The 20,645-nt window shown below is 35.4% G+C and overlaps 1 protein-coding gene across 3 annotated transcripts in view; it reads right to left on the bottom strand.

Annotated features, from left to right (window-relative positions):
• LOC126971173 (aquaporin AQPAe.a) overlaps positions 1-20,645 on the bottom strand; it is a 72,845-nt gene that overhangs the window by 15,991 nt on the left and 36,209 nt on the right. Inside the window, exons 1-4 of one of the 3 annotated variants that reach the window (XM_050817341.1) lie at positions 18,856-18,994; positions 7,157-7,248; positions 2,067-2,191; positions 965-1,234 (exon numbers count right to left, since the gene is read on the bottom strand). In XM_050817341.1, coding sequence (XP_050673298.1) covers positions 965-1,234; positions 2,067-2,191; positions 7,157-7,244 — 483 coding nt within the window. In that variant the 5' untranslated portion in view covers positions 7,245-7,248; positions 18,856-18,994. Of the gene's footprint in view, positions 1-964; positions 1,235-2,066; positions 2,192-7,156; positions 7,249-18,855; positions 18,995-20,645 lie in introns of those variants that run through there. The other 2 variants (XM_050817342.1, XM_050817340.1) reach the window with 2 other exon arrangements.

The following is a 20,645-nucleotide window of genomic DNA, read 5'->3' as shown; positions in this document are numbered from 1 at the left end:
ATGCTGCCCAGATTCTCTTGTAACACAAGAGGAATTCAGGATCATTGCCAGCCCTTTATTTAATTGTACTTATTCATTAATAATTGCGTTACATGTGACTTAGTTACAAGAACAAAGAAAGGTGTACGCGCTTTTGAGTCCTGGAAACACCGCACAAGGAAGCTCATTACACAGCTTGTTTGTACGTGGAAGTGTCCTTGAACCGCACTGTGTAGGAATGCAACACATCCAGATGGTGGGGATGGCCTTATTTGTGGCGTGTCGTGTTAAGGGTAGTGGGATTCGGCGGTAGGAATCAGGTCAAACAGCTCTCCGGAGCACTCCCCGTTATAAATGCGGTAGAATCACAATGAAGCCACGTCTATACGCAATGCCAAGGATATACTCCGACAATTTGAGCAGTTCTGCGTAGCAGGCTGCTTGATGGTTTATTTGATGGTTGATGATGAGGCGGTTTGGTTGGTTGATGGTTTGAGCTGATACTGGGGTGCGTCAAACCAGTATTGGCAGCAATACTCCATAATATATGGCCGGACCTGTGCTTTGTAGATTGTTTCTTGACGTATATGAATTGCATTGTGACTTAATATTAGTCACTAGCTGACCCGGCAAACGTTGTTTTGCCATATAAAGTATAATTCACGCGATAGTTTTATAAGTAATAAAATATTGCCTATATTATAGCCTGTACATCATTTTGTTCTATTGTCAATAGTGAAAAAAAAACTATATAAGTAAACTATAACTAGCCTATAGCCTTCCTCGATAAATGGACTACCCAACACTGAAAGAATCATTCAAATCGGACCAGTAGTACCAGAGATTAGCGCGTTCAAACAAACAAACACTGCAGCTTTATAATATTTTTTATTAGTCATTTGTGCGTCAATCTTCTAATTATAATTTGTTCAATACTATTGTAAAATTATCAGAAACTAGGATATATATTTTCGAAAAAACTCACCCCACACACGACGAAGATGAGCACGAAGCCAAGGAAGAACTCAATACCAAATCCTTGAACCGCCGTGACCTGAGCTCCCAGGCCAGTGACTCCAAGTTTCCCGGCCGCGCGATCAGGGGTGAAGACCTTGAGGAACCCGGAGCCTGCAGCTGCACCTGCGCATTGTGCGATGACGTAGAGCAGGGCTCGTGCGGGCTTGATACGACCAGTGGACACCATGCCGGCTGTCACCGCGGGGTTGAGGTGACCTCCAGATATGTGCCCGATTGCCTAGAAATAGCAAAATTGCTCAACATTTATTTAACAGAGGTTATGGTTTGTAAAGTGGCTTTAGTTACAGTTAATTGCAGCCCTGTTTAACTGCGATCAATGTGTTCTATTGTGATAGCCACTGTTAACTATAGCTCATAAAATATTTAAAAATTCATACTTGATGTGAGTTCTACAAACAAAACTTAGCCAAAAAAGTAGTTTAAAGGATATTAGTCGTTTTGTCTTTTTTTTACAAAAGTAATGGATGAGACGAGTACGAATTTCAGCTGATGGTAATTGATACGCCTGATGATAATCTAGTAGTAGGTAAATTGAATTAGTCGCTTCTTACGAGGCGACTAAGGCAATCAGGGGCGTGCATTGGTTTTCTAGCAAGGTAGGCACTGTGGAACTAACTAGTCGTAGTTGAGCTTTGGAATAAGCTGAGATTGCTTACCGTAGGTATTTTGTATCGGGCGTAAGGAGAAATTTTATGAGTGGGTGTTCAATAGAAGTTTGTTTATAAAATAACGGAACCAAAGAAAACTTAATTAACTTGAACACTAGTGCTATATTTATTTAGGTTCACTGCCTAATTGCCTATACGATATGCTCGCCCCTGACGGCAATTTACCCCTTTTTAGACCCTTGAGCCTGGGACTTCCGTATTTAAGGTCTGAGGAAACACAGGGCAAAATTGTCTGTGATTGTCAGGGCGAAATGCAAAAACTATTGACTAAATTTAAATCAGAATGAATTCGTCAGCAATAATTCGTAAGATTGTTATATAATCTCCCTTAATTGTAAATTAAGAGAGATAAAATGTAAATTAAGATAATATTAGACTTACAGAGACAGCGGCGAACACAGCGAGCCCGAATCCGAACGCGATAAGGACGATGTTCGGCGCTGCGTCGACTCCAGAAGTGACGTTGATACACGACCCGCATCCAAACAGATTCAGCAGTAAGTTACCTGAAATGTACGAACAAGAATAATATATTTTTTTTATATCGGTCTTTTTGCATATGCATTGTCATTAGGATCATCATCATCATCAGCTGCAAGACGCAAAGGCCTCTCCCAAAGATTTCCACGACGATCGGTCCTGCGCTGCCCTCAACCAATATATTCCGGCGATCTTGAACAGTTCGTCGGTCCATCTTGTCCATCATCCTAACAACACTGCGTCTTCCGTCATTAGGATCAATTTCTCATTGCCACATAGTGACATCTGATAGGAAAGATGACGCCGATATATAAGGACAACGCGTGCACTTTGTCTCGTCGGCAACATGATAGAAATGAAGTTTCGTAGAGCTTCCGAATCTGTAAAATTAACTTTGTTTAAGACCTACTGTCAGTCCATATACACCTGTCAACTCTGGACTAATTACACTAAAAAATCCCACGATAGCATTAGAGTTGAGTGCAATAATATCTTCCGTTATCTCATGGGATTAAAACGTTTTTGTAGCGCTTCTCTGAGGTGTATGCTCAATATAGGGCTAACTCCGTGTTTCCCAACCTTTTTTACATTTTATAACGTCTTAATTTTTTTGTACCCCATAAATAATTTTTAACCTTTAAAAAATATTTTGTTCCCTTATGAACTATAAATGATAAGTTTTAGGAAGAAATCATTATAAAAATGTTATAAGAACATCGTAAATAAAATTTCTAAATATATTTTGGAAAACTGAAATTCAAAATAATTTTAAAATAGATTTTTCAATATTCATTTTGTGCGATCCTTGCTCTTGATGCTTGCTGCACAAAGATTTTATATTAGGTTTCAATTGGCTAAGCTTTAATTTTAAGTTTCAGCGTTGTGTTAAATCAAGTCGATTTTTTTTTATCAGTAAGTCATTTAGACCGCCGACCACGGATGAATAAAGTTTAGTTTCCAAAATAAGTATATAATTTGTTTGAAAATTTGAAGAATTTTAATTATTTCCTATATTTTTTAGATTTTTATTGAGATTATTTTTTTTACGATTAAGTAGGCACTACCCGTGTGTTTATTATAATCGCCATTGTAGCGTCACATTGCTATTACTTATTTAAAACAAAAAAAATAGTTTTTTTTCGTATTATGAACCTCGCTTTTATAAAGTTTAAACTTCTGTGCTCTTAAGCATTCTACTTTTAAGGGCTCAGCCTTGACCATTAACAACACAAGAGGAAATATTTGAGGCCATTAAAAAGGTCACACGCTCATTTTGAAGGTATCTGAGTCTGAAATGTTATTAAAAAACTTTAAAAATAAATAATTTGGATAATCAATGAGCGTATGGGTCATCTGGTGTTATGTGATCATCGCCGCCCACACTCTCTTACAACACCAGAGGAATCACAACAGCGTTGCCGGCCTTTAAGGAAGGTGTACGCGCTTTTTTTGAAGGTACCCATGTCGTATCGTCCCGGAAACACCGCACAAGGAAGCTCATTCCACAGCTTTGTAGTACGTGGAAGAAAGCTCCTTGAAAACCGCACTGTGGAGGACCGCCACACATCCAGATGGTGGGGATGATATCCTAACTTGTGGCGTGTCGTATAATGGTGGAATTCGGCGGCAGGAATCAGGTTAAATAGCTCTTCGGACACTCCCCGTGATAAATGTGGTAGAAGACACACAATGAAGCGACGTCTCTACGCAACGCTAAGTGATCCAGCCGTTCACAGAGCACTGGCTCCCCGACAAATAATATAATAATAATAATATTTACACACTTTTTACACAAATTATCTTGCCCCAAGTTAAGCATATATAGCCTGTGTTAAGGGTTACAAGACAATGATATATTTAATACAATATACTTACTTAAACATACATAAATTTATATAAAATAAATAAATAAATAAAATAGCCTTTATTATTACTAGTGACTTAATTTTTTTTTCTTATAAATAAAACTTAAATTATCTTAACTAGTAATTTGTCTCTCGACAAAGGCCTCCTCTAAAGACTTCCACCTTATTCGGTCTCTGGCTACTCTCATCCAGTCCGGTCCTGCTATTCTTTTAAAATCGTCCTCCCACCTTCTAATCTGTCTACCTTTCCTTCGTTTCCCGTCTCTTGGATACCATTCTGTAACGGTTTTTGTCCATTTCTCTTTCTCTTCCCTCAGAATGTGTCCAGTCCATTTCCACTTTTGCTTTTGACAGAGCTTGTGTGCGTTTTTGAATTTTGTCTGACTCTTTATGTTTTCTAACGTAACTTTGTCTCGTCTCCGAACTCCAATTACGCTTCTTTCTATGGAGTTTTGGCACACTTTTACTTTTTCCGAGAGATGGTCTGTTAGAGCCCAAGTTTGACATCCATATGTTAGACATGGGAGTATACACGTGTTATAGACTTTTCTTTTTATTCCTATAGGTATCTCGGGGTTTTTCATGATTTCACTCAAAGACCAGTATCTTTTCCATGTATTACAAATGCGTCTGTCTATTTCTTGCTTCATGTTATTTCTAGGGGTTATTAACTGTCCTAAATAGATATATTCTGTGACATATTCTACTGTTTCATTGTAAACTACTATCGAACCAGTTAGGCCGGATGAGTTGGTCAAGATTTTCGTTTTGGACGCATTTATTTGCAAGCCGGCTTTAGCACTTTCGTTTGCAAGTTGTTGCAACATTTGCTCTAGGTAGTTTTCACTCTCCGAAAATAGAATGATGTCATCTGCGAATCGTAAATGGTTCAATTTTTCGCCGTTTATATTTAGGCCAAAACATTCCCACTCTAGGTTCCTGAAAATCATCTCTAGGACTGCTGTGAAGAGCTTAGGAGAAATAGGATCGCCTTGACGGACACCCCTCTCGATGCGGAACTCTTCTCCGGCTGTCTCCAGTTTGACCTGTGCAGTACTGTTCAGGTATACATTTTGGAGAAGACGAATGTACTTGTTGTTTACTCCTTGTTTTCGCAGTGCATCCCAAATGTAATCATGTTCCAGAGAATCAAATGCTTTATTAAAGTCGATAAATCCTATGAAATATATTTTGTTGTACTCATTATATTTTTGTAAGACCTGTCTTAATACGTGTATATGATCTGCAGTTGAAAAATTACTCCGGAAGCCTGCTTGTTCTTTTGGTTGATTTTCTTCTAAAATGGGTGAGATACGATTTAATAATAGTTTCGAGAAAATTTTGTAAATATTGGACATAAGGCTTATAGGACGGTAGTTCCCAATATCTTCTTTGTCTCCTTTTTTGTGCAACAAAATTATTGTAGATTTCGTCCAATCGGCAGGTATCATTTCAGTTTCCATTATATTGTTAAAAATATCTGTCAGGTGTGGTGTAATAACTGGTGATATGGTTTTAAGGAGCTCATTAGTTATTTGATCTGGACCTGGAGCTTTTTCTAATTTCTGGCTTTTAATAGCATTTATTACTTCTTTCTGAAGAATGCTAGGCACTGGTTCTGTGATTGTAAAGTCTTCGAAGCAACGATCACGTTTTGCATTTTGGTTGCTGCTATAAAGTTTCCGGTAGTAATCCGTAGCGATTCTCAGGATATCTGGTCTCTTGCTAGTAAGATTTCCGTTCATTTTTTTCAAACTTGACATCCAATCCTTTTTATTGTTCAGTTCTTTGAAAGCCTTCTTTACTCCACCATTCTTTTCAATATATTTTGTTAAGGTTGTTTCTCTTCTCACCTTTCTATCTTTTCGTATCCTCTCATTAATCTTTTTGCTCAACTCAGTTATTTTTTTCTTATTGTCTTTCTTGTTTACTAATAAGGTTTTCCTTTCATCCAACAATTCTTTTGTTTTATCCGAAATTACTGTCTTCTTGTCTTTATTTGTTTTAAAAGTTTCAGTTTTAATTAATTTTACCAAATGATCATATTTATCTTCTGTATTAATGCCTTGAGCTAATAGATTATTTAAATTTTTAAGAAGGTTATTGGCGTTACCCGTGCAATTTAAGCTTGTTGCTTCTTTCTGGTGTTTTCTTTTACATTTCTGTTTACATAAATTTATATAAACATACATAAATACATTTAAACATCCATGACTCGGAAACAAACATCCATATTCATCATATAAATGCTTGCACCTACCGGGATTCGAACCCGGGACCTATCGCTTAGTAGGTAGGATCGCTAACCACTCGGCTATGCAGGTCGTCACAAATAGACTTCCGTTGCGGAAATAAGCATTATAAGGACAGGATAGAAACCACTTGGATACTACCAAAAGAAGCTCTGCACAACGTGTTTTGTTTATAATCATTGCCTATAATTTCTTTTTAATACCACACCCTTACTTAATGTGATAGTTTTTGATAAGTATTAGCGTGATCTTGGTCTAAATAGCACAAATAACCTAATGTGATGTTGATCCTTGTTTTTAATATCTGAGGGTGAATCAAATGTGATCTCAATATTATTGCATCTTTAAAATCGAAATTGATTGACTTTTCAGATGAAGATGATCATTAATTTTCATTATTTCAGTGGTAAATCATCCATTGCTCGACAAAGGCAACACCCAAAGATCTCCACGATTATCGGTCCTGCGCTGCCCTACGGCGATTTTGACCAGATCATCTGGCTATCTAGTGGGGGGCCTACCAACACTACGTCTTCCAGTGCATGGTCATCATTCGAGTACTTTACTGCTCCTGTTCGGTCATCTGTTCTTCGACCTCTGTGCCCTGCCCATAGCCACTTTAATTTCGCATTCATCCGGGCTATGTCGGTGACATTGTTTCTCCTGCGGATCTCCTTATTTATGATTTGATCGCGCATGGTAACTCGGAGCATAGCCTCCATTGCCCTCTGAGCGACCATGAGCTATCTCATAAGACTCATAGTTTGCGAATACGTCTGCGTTTCGTGTATCATCTGGTACCAAACTTGGACGGTTTTGGGACGAGAAGATTTTACGCATCTGTCATTTAAATATAATAACCAGTAAAACTCACCGATAAACTCAGCAAGAAGGGCCTTGCTGACAGCTCCAGCGCCGTTCGACAGCTCATCTAAGCCAAGTCGTTTTCCAAATTCTCCCATTGTTCTGGAACAATATTATTTTTTATAAATTTGTGCAATGTTTATATATTGTTGTTTATATGTTACTTAGTAGTAAGTAAGAACAGTGTCTTGCCCTTTTTAACCCACGTATTATATTTTTTGTCCTTCATTTTAAAAATTCGTATTGGGATATATGTTTACATCCGGTCAGACACACACAGTCCTGAAATCCTGTATTTACCATACAAAGGGAGCAAAAAAACTACTGCTCTGAATCAATTGGTGTCAAACAAAAAAATTGTCGCAAACACGTAAAGCGCGTGCGTATGCGCAACGGTCATTCAGTTATTCAGTTTTAATCATTTCTTTTCTTGCAACTTACAAAATTTGTGTCATTGATACAGATATATTGATATGAGTACAAGAATCTATTTCCATTATTTTATCCTTTTATTATCAAATAACCCAACTTTATTTATTGAAGTCAACCGATGATCTTATTTTAGTACATGAGGTTCCTAGGCGGTAACGTTTGTATTTTGAATATACTTATTTTAGGTCTTTCGTTCTTTAATATGATTTGTTTTGTTCTTGTAGTTTGAAGATCAAATTCTGGAGGAGTTGGACAGTTATGGTGAGAGAGATTTGAGCGCTTCTGATGATGACGAAATATATGAACAGGGCGCCAATTCCTAATTGGATTGAAGTCACAGTTCAGATGAATCTATTTAAGAATCTGATGTGAATGGTGAGCTATCACCATCATAACCCTAGAGGACAAAAGTCAGGCAGAGGAAGAAGAAGTAATAAAATACCTAATAGTAACACACACACTCTAAGTAAAAGGCTGTATTTTAATCATCAAGTACATTATACTCACATAAATAAAGATAGTACATTATCTATACATCTATATACGTATAAATAAAATTGGGGTGTCTGTTTGTAATATTGAAAAAAAAATGTTTTTTACTACATGTATATGAATATATAAACGGTACATACACCAAAATAACATTTACTAAAATTTTTGTCTGTCTGTCTGTCTATTTGTTCCGGCTAATCTCTTAAATGGCTGGACTGATTTTGACTTTTATTGGCAGGTAGCTGATGTAATAAGGAATTACTTAGGCTACGTTTATTTTAGACAAATTCTTTTATTTGAGACTAGCTGACCCGACAGACGTTGTTGTGTATATAATAAATAAAATAATGTTTTTATATGAATTTGTCAATAATATATCATAACATCAAAAATTACTTCGTAAAATATGCACCCTGCTGTCGTTATGAAATTATTTCACAGCAGAACTGTCAAACCGTGCGTCAATAAATTCTCTCATAGAAATGATGTATGGACACATCAAAGGAAAAACAAATTTGTTGTTTTTTTTTAAATTTAGCAGCATTTTCCTATTTATTACCCTTTTGAACCTTCTCTGGACTTCCACAAATAATTCAAGACCAAAAATAGCCAAATCGGTCCAGCCGTTCTCGAGTTTTAGCGAGACTAACGAACAGCAATTCATTTTTATATATATAGATAAATAAAGTAATGTTGCAATGTCCAAGAAACAGTCTAACTCTCATAAATGTATAGAAAATTTGTTTATTTACAAATATTTTGTCGGAACCTAAAAGTATTTTGCGATGGTTGCTTACGTCAAGTTAACCACGAGAATGTAGGTTCTGCATCTTGGCACAAGTCCATATATGAGTTCATTGAAACTTACTTATTCCATATAAACGCTTGTAAAGTTTTTTGCTGTTCACCGTGACCCACGAATAACAGAATTGGCTATAAATCGAGGCCGAAAAGTCAATTATAAAAATATAAATAATATAATTAAATATATAAATTATCAACTAGCGACTGCTAGAAAAACCCCCGAAAACGAAGGGGTAACAATCTATGAACTCGTCCACTTTTGTCAGTATAACTTTATTAGTTACTAGCTGACCCGGCAAACTTTCTTTTGCCATATAAATTATTTTTAGAGTTAGACTGTTATCTTGGACATTGCAACGTTACTTTATTATTCTAAAATAAACGTAAACCTAAGTTATTCCTTATTACATCCCGTCATTACATACATCAAGTCCCGTCAAAATCGGTCCAGCAATTGTAGAGATTAGCCGGAACAAACAGACAGACAGACAGATAGACAGACAGACAAAAATTGTAAAAAATGTTATTTTGGTATATGAACCGTATATATATTCATTTACATGTAGCAAAAAGCGGTTATTTCAATATTACAAACACACACTCTAATTTTATTTATATAGATAGATAAGTGTTCCAAAAAAAACTACGTTTAAATAATAAATTATCATTAAAAATTTATACATGATCGAAAGCACCGAAGATGACCTTTTTTAGCATTATACTATGTAGTATAATGTTAGGATAATGTTATCCCAATATTCATATAATTCTGGTATCAACTAGTCATGCATTGAATGCATTCGCACAAGGAAAGTTGATAAATACTCCGCTCGCAAACATTTCCGAAAATAACTTTGCCTTGATAAGTTTGCAGAATAAACATTAATGTTACTATTTAGGTCAAGATTAACACTTGCAGTCGTACAGTTGACATTGTAATAATTTATAATTATTATAATAAGAACAGTCTGCTTTAAGTTTTCCTTTTACGTAAGCTTTATATATAGTTTGTTTTATTTATATTAATAAGAATTATCATGTGTCATGATCATATCCTACACCGGTTAAAACCGGAAAAAATAAATTAATAATGCGAATTTAAGTATTTCCTCTACATTATTATATTATTATTTAAAACATATATCTACGTTTAAAATGTAAAACGTAGGTATACTTAAAAGATGTAAAATGTATGTTATGTATTTTTTAAATCTGATAGCCGTTCGTGAAGTATTTCCGTCGCACTAAGCGTTATTTTTATGATAATAAGGGACGAGACGAGCAGGTAGTTCAGCTGATGGTAATTGATACGTCCTGCCCCATTACAATGCAGTGCCGCTCAGGATTCTTGAAAAACTCAAAAATTCTGAGCGACACTACGATCGCGCTCGTCACCTTGAGACATAAGATTTTAAGTCTCATTTGCCCAGTAATTTCAGTAGCTACGGCGCCCTTCAGACCGAAACACAGTAATGCTTACACATTACTGATTCACGGCAGAAATAGGCGCCGTTGTGCTACCCTTTCAGACTAAAACACAGTAATGCTTACACATTACTGATTCACGGCAGAAATAGGCGCCGTTGTGCTACCCCTTCAGACCAAAACACAGTAATGCTTACACATTACTGATTCACGGCAGAAATAGGCGCCGTTGTGCTACCCCTTCAGACCGAAACACAGTAATGCTTACACATTACTGATTCACGGCAGAAATAGGCGCCGTTGTGCTACCCCTTCAGACCGAAACACAGTAATGCTTACACATTACTGATTCACGGCAGAAATAGGCGCCGTTGTGCTACCCATAACCTAGCCTGCATACTGTGCAAACGAGACTCCCACCTGGTAGTATGGATATACAGGTTTTTATTTCACAATTATGGATGGGCGCCGGAGTAGGCCTAGGTCAGACACTTGTGGTGCTTTATCGTTCTCATCCTGTTTTGTTTTTATTCAGGTTTTTTAATGAAGTAATGTAAAGAAACTTGCAGCTAAGGTTAGTTCTACTGCTACTGAGTACATCTTGGTGTGAACAACAATGTTCCAATAAGAATTATACACCACTTATAGCCTAAACACATGATCGGATTTGGTACGGCCGAATCATCGGACGCGGTCTGGTAGCCGACCATATTCGATGATATGTCGCATTGTCCATCGCACAAAATTATTATTATTATCGTCCGGACTGTACCAAGTACGGTGCGGTGATTCCGGGACGATACGACATGGGTACCTTCAAAAAGAGCGCGTACACCTTCCTTAAAGGCCGGCAACGCTCGTGTAATTCCTCTGGTGTTGCAAGAGATTGTGGGCGGCGGTGATCACTTAACAACAGGTGACCCGTACGCGCGTTTGACCTCCTATTCCATAAAAAAAAAGTACGATGCCGGCCGGACCAATTAGTGCGAGGTTCCCACCGGATCATCCGATGGTCCGGCCGTACCAAATCCGACCATGTGTTTAGGCTATTAACGTTACTTGATTTTAAGAGCCTCGATGTATCTATTGTATATATATCTAATCTATACTAATATCATAAAGAGGTAAAGTTTATGAGATTGTAGGGAGTAATCTCTGGATCTACTGAACCGATTATGAATATTCTGTCACCAATTGCAATCCACACTGTTTGTGTGTGTCATAATCTATATATTAACCCGTAAATTGTAAACAGTTATTTGATTTGAGAAGTAAGTGAGAGAAAACGGTTTCGTTCGACCGTTTAATAATGTTTAAACCGTTTTTTGTTTTGCTTATATGAATGTGGCAGACTTGGAACACCAACTAACATTGTTACTCTAGTATTTGCGGACGAAGTCGCGGGTAACAGCTAGTTATATATAAATTGTTATTTTATATTTGTATAGTTATATGTTGCCCTTGAGTTGACCGCGCTCGCGTCTAATACATTGGGTACATAAAGGAAGATGTGAACATAATTTTCACGACTTCCTTATATAAATTTACACTAGTTTACACGATTATGTGTTAATGCTGAGTATTCAAAAACCTTAATGTTATCAAGAGAACTCACTTTCTATAAGTACCTCCTAACTATCTCGTTTTTACTGCAATCAGTGTTGATTTTAGAACTACCCGCAGCCTCTTTTTAATAAAATATTTAAACCCATACACAACAGTTTGTCTTTTATGCTTGGATTTAATAACATAAGTATACATTTAATAAAAATAACTCCAGGTTTGTCAGCTTGCTAAGTAGCGCAGTATTCAGGGAGTCAAGCGAATCGATCGCATTAGAAATACGGAACCGCGCTCGAGAACTGGCATTGCTGATGTGGGAGAAAAAAGCGCTAGGCTAAAGTGGAACCGGCCTGGGCATGTATATCGGATGCACACAGACCGATGGGCAGAGGTTGTCATGTATTGGGTGCCTTAGGACGGGCAAAGACGTCGAGGCAGACCCAAAAAGCGATGGCGTGATGATCTGGATGCCCATAATAAGAGCTGGTCGCAGCTGCCGTAGGACGGCAATAAATGGAGTAAAGTAGGGGAGGCTTTTGTCTTCTTTTCTAGACTTTCAGTCGGCGATATATTTTATAAAATGGTTCATGTTTAACGGAATTTTCGATTGACAAAGTCGTCAAGTTAATTTAGATTAAGATAATGTCGGTCGCAGAAAAGAAACTACAGAAAGATATGGGGAAACCATCGTTGGCTGTGTTCTATGTATTGTGACAAGGACTTAGATTATAGTTAGGTGTTGAAAGGTTACAGCTGTATGTATTAATATAGTGTGTAAAACATATTATTTACAATACTATGATAACATTTAATTAAAACTATCATTACGGGAAGTGTATTGGCAGCATTCCCGCGTTGGATAGCTAGGCTGATCCGTTGACCGAAATAGCTGCCAGCGCTTGGGTATCCAGCAGCCCTATTGAAGCGCGTAGATAGTACTTTGTACATTCTCCGCGCATCTGGACCCTACGGGCCCAATGTCTCGTCAAAAAACGGCACAAAGATCTAAGACTCACTGAGACATAAAACAGTTACAATTCATGCTCGTTAACTAGCAACCAGTTAATATATGTATCAACGATAGACGATATTTGCCAATAATGTGTTTAAAGCTCTGTTCAAACTGAGGCGTAAAACGCGCGGGAAGTGGGACGCGTTTTAGCGTAGTTCGCTCGCTCGTCGAGCCTCTCAAACTGACGCGACATCACGCGTGTCATTTTTGATTCATCAGTGGAGAAACATCATGCATTGTGAGATCAAATAATAGCGCCGGGTGTCCCGCTCTTGTTTCGCTTCAACTTGAGCGACTACTCGCGTCAATTTGAACACGTCCATACAAGTTAGCTGACACAATCCGCGCGAGCGACTTCTGTCCCGCGTCCCGCGCATTATTCGCCTCAGTTTGAACAGAGCTTAAAAGTGGCTCATCGGTATTTATCATTTGGTACCACCCAAAATCTGCACGACCCTACAATCCGATCTGGACAACCAAGTTTTTTCTCTATAAATACCTACAATTAATATGATCTATCATTAGTAGTACCTAAATCTTTTAATCACTATCATAGATAATGTATTGCTAATGACGGGCGAATGGCATTCCACCTTCGCACGACACGCCACAAGTTAGGATATCATCCCCACCATCTGGATGTGTGGCGGTCCTCCACAGTGCGGTTTTCAAGGAGCTTTCTTCCTCGTACTACGAAGCTGTGGAATGAGCTTCCTTGTGCGGTATTTCCGGGACGATACGACATGGGTACCTTCAAAAAAAGCGCGTACACCTTCCTTAAAGGCCGGCAACGCTCTTGTGATTCCTCTGGTGTTGCAAGAGAATGTGGGCGGCGGTGATCACTTAACACCAGGTGACCCGTACGCTCGTTTGTCCTCCTATTCCATAAAAAAAAATTGTGTTTTTTAAGCCCCAATATAATCGTGTCATTAACAAGTGATAACAGTTAGAAAATCATATTGCTCAGACTATTAAGCTAACAACCTCAATAATTACTGTCAGAACACCGAGACAGTAGGCATATGTTGTACAATGGTATAAAATATAGTATCTAATTATTACTTTTATGACTTGATCGATGGAACTTTGAAGGGCAGACAGAAAATTGTCATTAACGAGCACAAAGTTATTATTTTGATCATTGTTCACTTCAACGATTGAAAAATAAGTTTTATTTGAAGCTTAGGTACACATGGACACTAATATATTTCATATTTTATATTAAAAAAAAAAGCCCGCTTAGTTTCTTGCGCCCATTTTTCTAAGGTCTGAGGCAGTCTCTTTTGAATGGGTAGATTTTGACGTTCAATAAGATGATTTTAAATCCTATTTTGAATAAAAATATTTGATTTTTAATTTGAATTTGAATTTATTAGGTAAGTATATATAGAGTGTAAGTACTTAGACTTTGCTCAGACTTTACTTACGTAAAACTTGTCACCTGACTTAAGCTGTGCATGAAATCAATGTAAAAGCTATGGGATGAGCCTCCTTGTGCGGTGTTTCCGGGATGATACGACATGAGTACCATCAATAAAGCCCGTACACTTCCTTCAAGGCCGGCAACATTACAGTGATTCCTCTGGCGTTGCAAGAGATTGTGGGCGGCGGTGATCACTTAACACCAGGTGACCCAGGTACGCTCGTTTATCCTTTTCCATAAAAAAAATAGAGACAATCATACTTCATGGATTATGTATTGAGACATCCTTTATAAATCAGATGAGTTCCTAATAAATCGCAACCAGTGTTACCAGATCTTTTAGGACAATTAATTGGAGGAATTAAAAACATTTAGTATCAATAGTTTTTATATGCCAAATTATACATTTAACCCGACGCGTTCCGGGCACTCTAAGGTTAGTTCTACTGCTACTGAGTACATCTTGGTGTGAACAACAATGTTCCAATAAGAATTATACACCACTTATAGCCTAAACACATGATCGGATTTGGTACGGCCGAATCATCGGACGCGGTCTGGTAGCCGACCATATTTGATGATATGTCGCATTGTCCATCGCAAAAAAATATTATTATTATCGTCCGGACTGTACCAAGTACGGTGCGGTGTTTCCGGGACGATACGACATGGGTACCTTCAAAAAGAGCGCGTACACCTTCCTTAAAGGCCTTTATATGCCAAATTATACATTTAACCCGACGCGTTCCGGGCACTCTAAGGTTAGTTCTACTGCTACTGAGTACATCTTGGTGTGAACAACAATGTTCCAATAAGAATTATACACCACTTATAGCCTAAACACATGATCGGATTTGGTACGGCCGAATCATCGGACGCGGTCTGGTAGCCGACCATATTCGATGATATGTCGCATTGTCCATCGCAAAAAAATATTATTATTATCGTCCGGACTGTACCAAGTACGGTGGTAATTTATAGATAATGCCTGAACAGTGGCTGGGACTTTATTATAAAATTAAAAATATATAAAATTTACCCTTAAAGCTATTATGTATCTTATGAAGCCTACTAGAATTAGTTACAAGCAATCCCTTATTTCTAGTGTTATAATAATGAAAATCACTATTAAGAGCAAAAAATCTCTCTTGTTAGTTTTACTTTGTAATGATCGGTAGCCAGAGTAATGCACAAAAAAATTATTCCCAAAGGACATGTACTTTTGAGCTTAAAATTCGTACGTCTGGCAACACTCTTGTCCTATTCATTAAGGTAAAACATGTTTTTTCCTCGTTTCAAATGTTTAAAAGGCTTAATTTTTTTGCATACACCGCTGTTCCAGTGAATGATCGAGACGGCAGTTCAAGGTGATATACTCCATAGCTAATATAACCTATGCATCATAAATTAATTATTGAACTAACTTTTCTTATGAATGAAATAAATAAAAGACTGTTTTGAACTGTCACATTTTTTTATGAGAATATGATGATAAAAGAAATACGTTTATCTGTTGTTTAGTGTTAGTTATGCCGTGCCCATTATAATGCATTGAAAAGAAATGAAATGTATACTGAGTGGGACTCCGATTGGCAATACTAAAGTGATTGCACTGCTCCTCAATCTAATTGTTTTATTTATTTTAATTTTACTAGGTCTGTTTTAATTATTTTTAGTGGTTTTTATAGTTTAAGTTTATAATTTTGGTTAACTTATAATTTTAATCTTATATTTTATGTTAAAATTACTTGTTTGTTAAAGTTATTATATTATAAACTATGACCTATTTTAGCAGTGTGCCAATAAAGTTTATTATTATTATTATTATAAATGAATTATGTTCATTCATTTAGGTACAATGTGTGGGTTTATGAAAGTCAATGTTGATGCCATCGGTTCAAGAGACTACCAGGAGGACTTGTGCTGAGAAGAATCGACAAGAAACTCTGGAATTTATATCCTGTCTTTAAAGTTCTCACAGATTTATATCGTCTATAAATTCCTGAATTCTACAATTTTTTCCGACGTTTTAACAGCTGTCACAGTCTATCTAGACGTATAAATGAACAATATGAATAATAAATCTAAGTATATATAATATGTTATTGTCACTCCCTATGGTAAATTAATATATATCTATTCTATTCTAAATTTAAAATTAATTGCCACAAAGACAATGGTTAAGCTCATGATCGCTGCAATATCTAATCTATACTAATATTATAAAGCTGCAGTGTTTGTTTGTTTGTTTGTTTGTTTGAACGCGCTAATCTCTGGTACTACTGGTCCGATTTGAATTATTCTTTCATTGTTGGGTAGTCCATTTATCGAGGAACGCTATAGGTTATGTTTTTTTATAAAATTAGGGTACCGTAATAAAATTTCTATTTTGTAACACAAGGTGTAAAATCGAAAACCTATTTTTGCGTGCGCTGCAAAAACTATTGACAATAGAACAAAATGATGTACAGGCTATAATATAGGCAATATTTTATTACTTATAAAACTATCGCGTGAATTATACTTTATATGGCAAAACAACGTTTGCCGGGTCAGCTAGTATAATTATACAATTCTCGTGTCACGGTGTGCGGGACCGAACTCCTCCGAAACGGCTAGACCGATTCTCATGAAATTTTGTGTGCATATTGGGTAGGTCTGAGAATCGGGCAACATCTATTTTTCATCTCCCCAAATGTTAAGGTTGGAACAATTTTTTTTTTAATTTTTTTTACATTTTTTTTTAAATTTGATTATGAGTCAGCTTGTAAAATACATACAATTTCAAATTTTCACCCATCTACGATCAACACTTACATTTTTAATGCTGACTCATAATCAAAAAAATTTAAAAAAAAATGTCAAAAAAATAAAATTTAAAAATTTCGTAATTCGTAATAAAAAAAAAAAACTTAACATTTAGGGGGATGAAAAATAGATGTTGTCCGATTCTTAGACCTACCCAATGCACTCAGAATTTCATGAGAATCAGTCAAGCCGTTTCGGAGGAGTTCAAAGTTTAACACCACGACACGAGAATTTTATATATCAGATATACTAGGGTAGCATAAAATTAATTTTTCGTAAACGGGAGAAGACCCGGTGCTAGACAACAATCATCAAACATTGGTACGAGTAATTTGCTCGGACAGTAGCCAACAGAATGATTACATGTTGCAGTACTTTGCGGTTAAATATACTACTACAATAAGATTTACTGCATTGTACCTATTTTTCATGTTTTTTATTTTTATTTTTTATTGACTATACGTACATTATGGCGAGTAACGACATTATTTTTTATTTACTAGCTGACCCAGCAAACGTTGTATTGCTATCATATTTAACATCTGTAGTTATTCTGATAACTATAGGTAGCTAAAATTAAGTTTGTTTTTTTTTAACATCCTGAGAAACTTAGAAAGATTCTTATTAGTTATTCATTTTAAACTATTCTTTCAATTTGATTTCGGACGACGTGGGACACATCAAAGGAAAAATAAAATTGTTGATTTTTTTTTAGTTCCGTACATTTTCAAATATCATCACCTTTTAAACCTTCTCTGGACTTCCATAAATAATTCAAGACCAAAATTAGCCAAATCGGTCCAGCCGTTCTCGAGTTTTAGCGAGACTAACGAACAGCAATTCATTTTTATATATAGATTAGTAATAGATAAGTATACCTTTATTTTACAAATAATAAATATATATTATTCAACTTTAAAATATTAATTTTTATTTCAGTAACGCTAAATTCAATAACGTATTTCATAAAAGATAACACGGGTAGATTAATAAAGTTATTAATTTTAACTTTGAATTTTAGTATTAATTCTGCAGAGTTAGCGAATCGTCAAATTTAATAATTTTAATTTTCCAAAATAAATATGTAATAATAAAAAAAAAGAAATCTTATAAGTATATTTACAATACTATGATTACATAAAATTAAAACTATCATTATGGGGAAGTGTACCAAGAGTAATAATATTGACATTATGTTATATATCTTTTAACACGTATTTAATTTTAATATGTTATATTTTATAAGCCCTAATAATACGCATATTATTAACTACTAGTAATAGTAGTTAAAAAACTAAAAAACACTTTTTATAGAAACTGAACTAAAAAATAGAAAATTTGTTTTGAAATTTAAAAGTAACACCAATTCCTGCCTTATACGCGATAGATGAAAATTATATTAATTAACAAAAACATTACATTGCAAATTAAAAAAAATTAATAATTTTATCAAATTAACGTATTGTCATCGGTCCTCGATAAATCTACGAAGTTTGAACGGAATCTGGCCGTTTAAAGTGGGTCAAAATCGCGCCCGAATGAGTCGGTTACAAACAAACATACATACAGGTGAAGCTAATAAAAAGCGTTTAAAAACAGCGAAACAACTACCTTATTATATTAAATATTAAAGAATAAAAAATATATTTTTACTACAAATGCAGCATAAGTAATTCATTCACTGTTTAACGCCAGAAATGTAGTCAAGGTTTATTTATTTAAAAAATAAAAATAATTATTGCCAGCTTACCCTTGTATTAAACTTACACTTGTAATAAACTAAATATAAACCGGGTTTAAAAAAGTTTTATTAATCACGCATAAATATTTTGAATTTGTTAAGCTTATTAGCACAGCGACCGACCTATCAAGCTGCTATCAAGACACTGGCTAATTAATGATAGGTCATCATTATGTTACAACCAAAGTGACATGCAGATTGGTTTGATGTCAAAGAATAATTTACTCCTGGGTAGGGCTCTGCTTTTTATGGGCAAGCTCGAACCATAGATCGTCTCGTAGGGTCATGGTAATCGTGTTATAGCTCGGATCAGTATTAAAATCACATAAATTATGTTAATAATTATTTAAGATTCTTTTATCTCTCTCAAATAACAAAATACGGGTTAACTTTAGAAAATCAGACCTAAGAAAAACGGGCGGATAAAATTTATCGAGTTTTTTTTTTTATTAAATTTCATTACAATATTATATATTATTTAAATAGCTTGAGGGTTGTCGCTCCATTCCTAAGGTCATCAAGGTATCATTAAGAAAGATTTTATGATATAATAACCTTACAATATAAACGTTTTTTAACAATTCTTATAATAATAATAATAATATTGACACACTTTTTACACAAATTATCTTGCCCCAAGTTAAGCATATATAGCCTGTGTTATGGGTTACAAGATAATGATATATTTAATACAATATACTTACTTAAACATACATAAATTTATATAAACATACATAAATATATTTAAACATCCATGACTCGGAAACAAACATCCATATTCATCATATAAATGCTTGCACCTACCGGGATTCGAACCCTTATGACTATCGTAACACATTTGTTGTGTATATTTTCTGAGATAATGTTGTAAAAGTATATACTTTCCTCGCCTAACAAAGGACTTACTAACTCAACTTTATTCGAGTAGTACCTAGGTTAATAAAAAGTTTATGTTTGTTCCTCGTGTAATATTATGATAATCACAGTTTGTAGAAAATTCGCTATTGTTAATTTAACGTTATCATAAATATATTAAGAAGCGGTTGAGATCTATTAATTTATATAAATAACTTGACTTTTATATTTCTTATACTCTTCGAATATTATCATATTACCTATAACATATTTTCAGGCCCTCGTCATCATTAGTATTTTTTATTGTATTTGCAACGTTTGATCGTCTGTTGGGACCTTGTGGGCAATAAATCTCAGCTTTTTATTGTTTAATATAACCTAATCTATATCTATATATAAAAGAGAATATATGTTTGTATGTTCCCTAATAACTCCTAAACTATTCGACCGATCTCAATGAAATAGATTCGTTGAAGCTTAAGGAAGGTTTACATGTATAATTTGTCGTGTCACGATCCCACCCACGCATTTACCATATCTCTCAAACCGTTTATTGACAGAACAACGTCTATCGGGTCAGCTAGTCCTTACATAACTTATACGCCTAGATAGAGTCTCTTGCTGTTAGACAACCGATAAAATCCGGCCAGGAATATTGGTTTAGTGTGAGTGACAAGCTACGTCTTACACTCGCGATTTGTATGACACTTTGTGTTAGTGTGCGTACATTGCTCAAAATAGAAGTTAACAGTTAACCTCAATTTTTTTCGACGTTTTCACAGCTGCCACAGTGTATCTAGACGTATATATGATCTAACACAAGCTAATAATAATACAAGTTAATTAATATTTTTCGAAGTGTGATAGACATAACAATATTTGTAATTCAGTGCTAATCTTCGGCCCGTGAATGGAATATAAATAATTTATTTTCATATGAAATG

Source organism: Leptidea sinapis, chromosome 23, assembly GCF_905404315.1.
Source record: "Leptidea sinapis chromosome 23, ilLepSina1.1, whole genome shotgun sequence".
NCBI classification, from domain to species: Eukaryota; Metazoa; Arthropoda; class Insecta; order Lepidoptera; family Pieridae; genus Leptidea; species Leptidea sinapis.
Note: the sequence above shows the minus strand (reverse complement) of the source record. Positions and strands in the feature narration are given on the sequence as shown.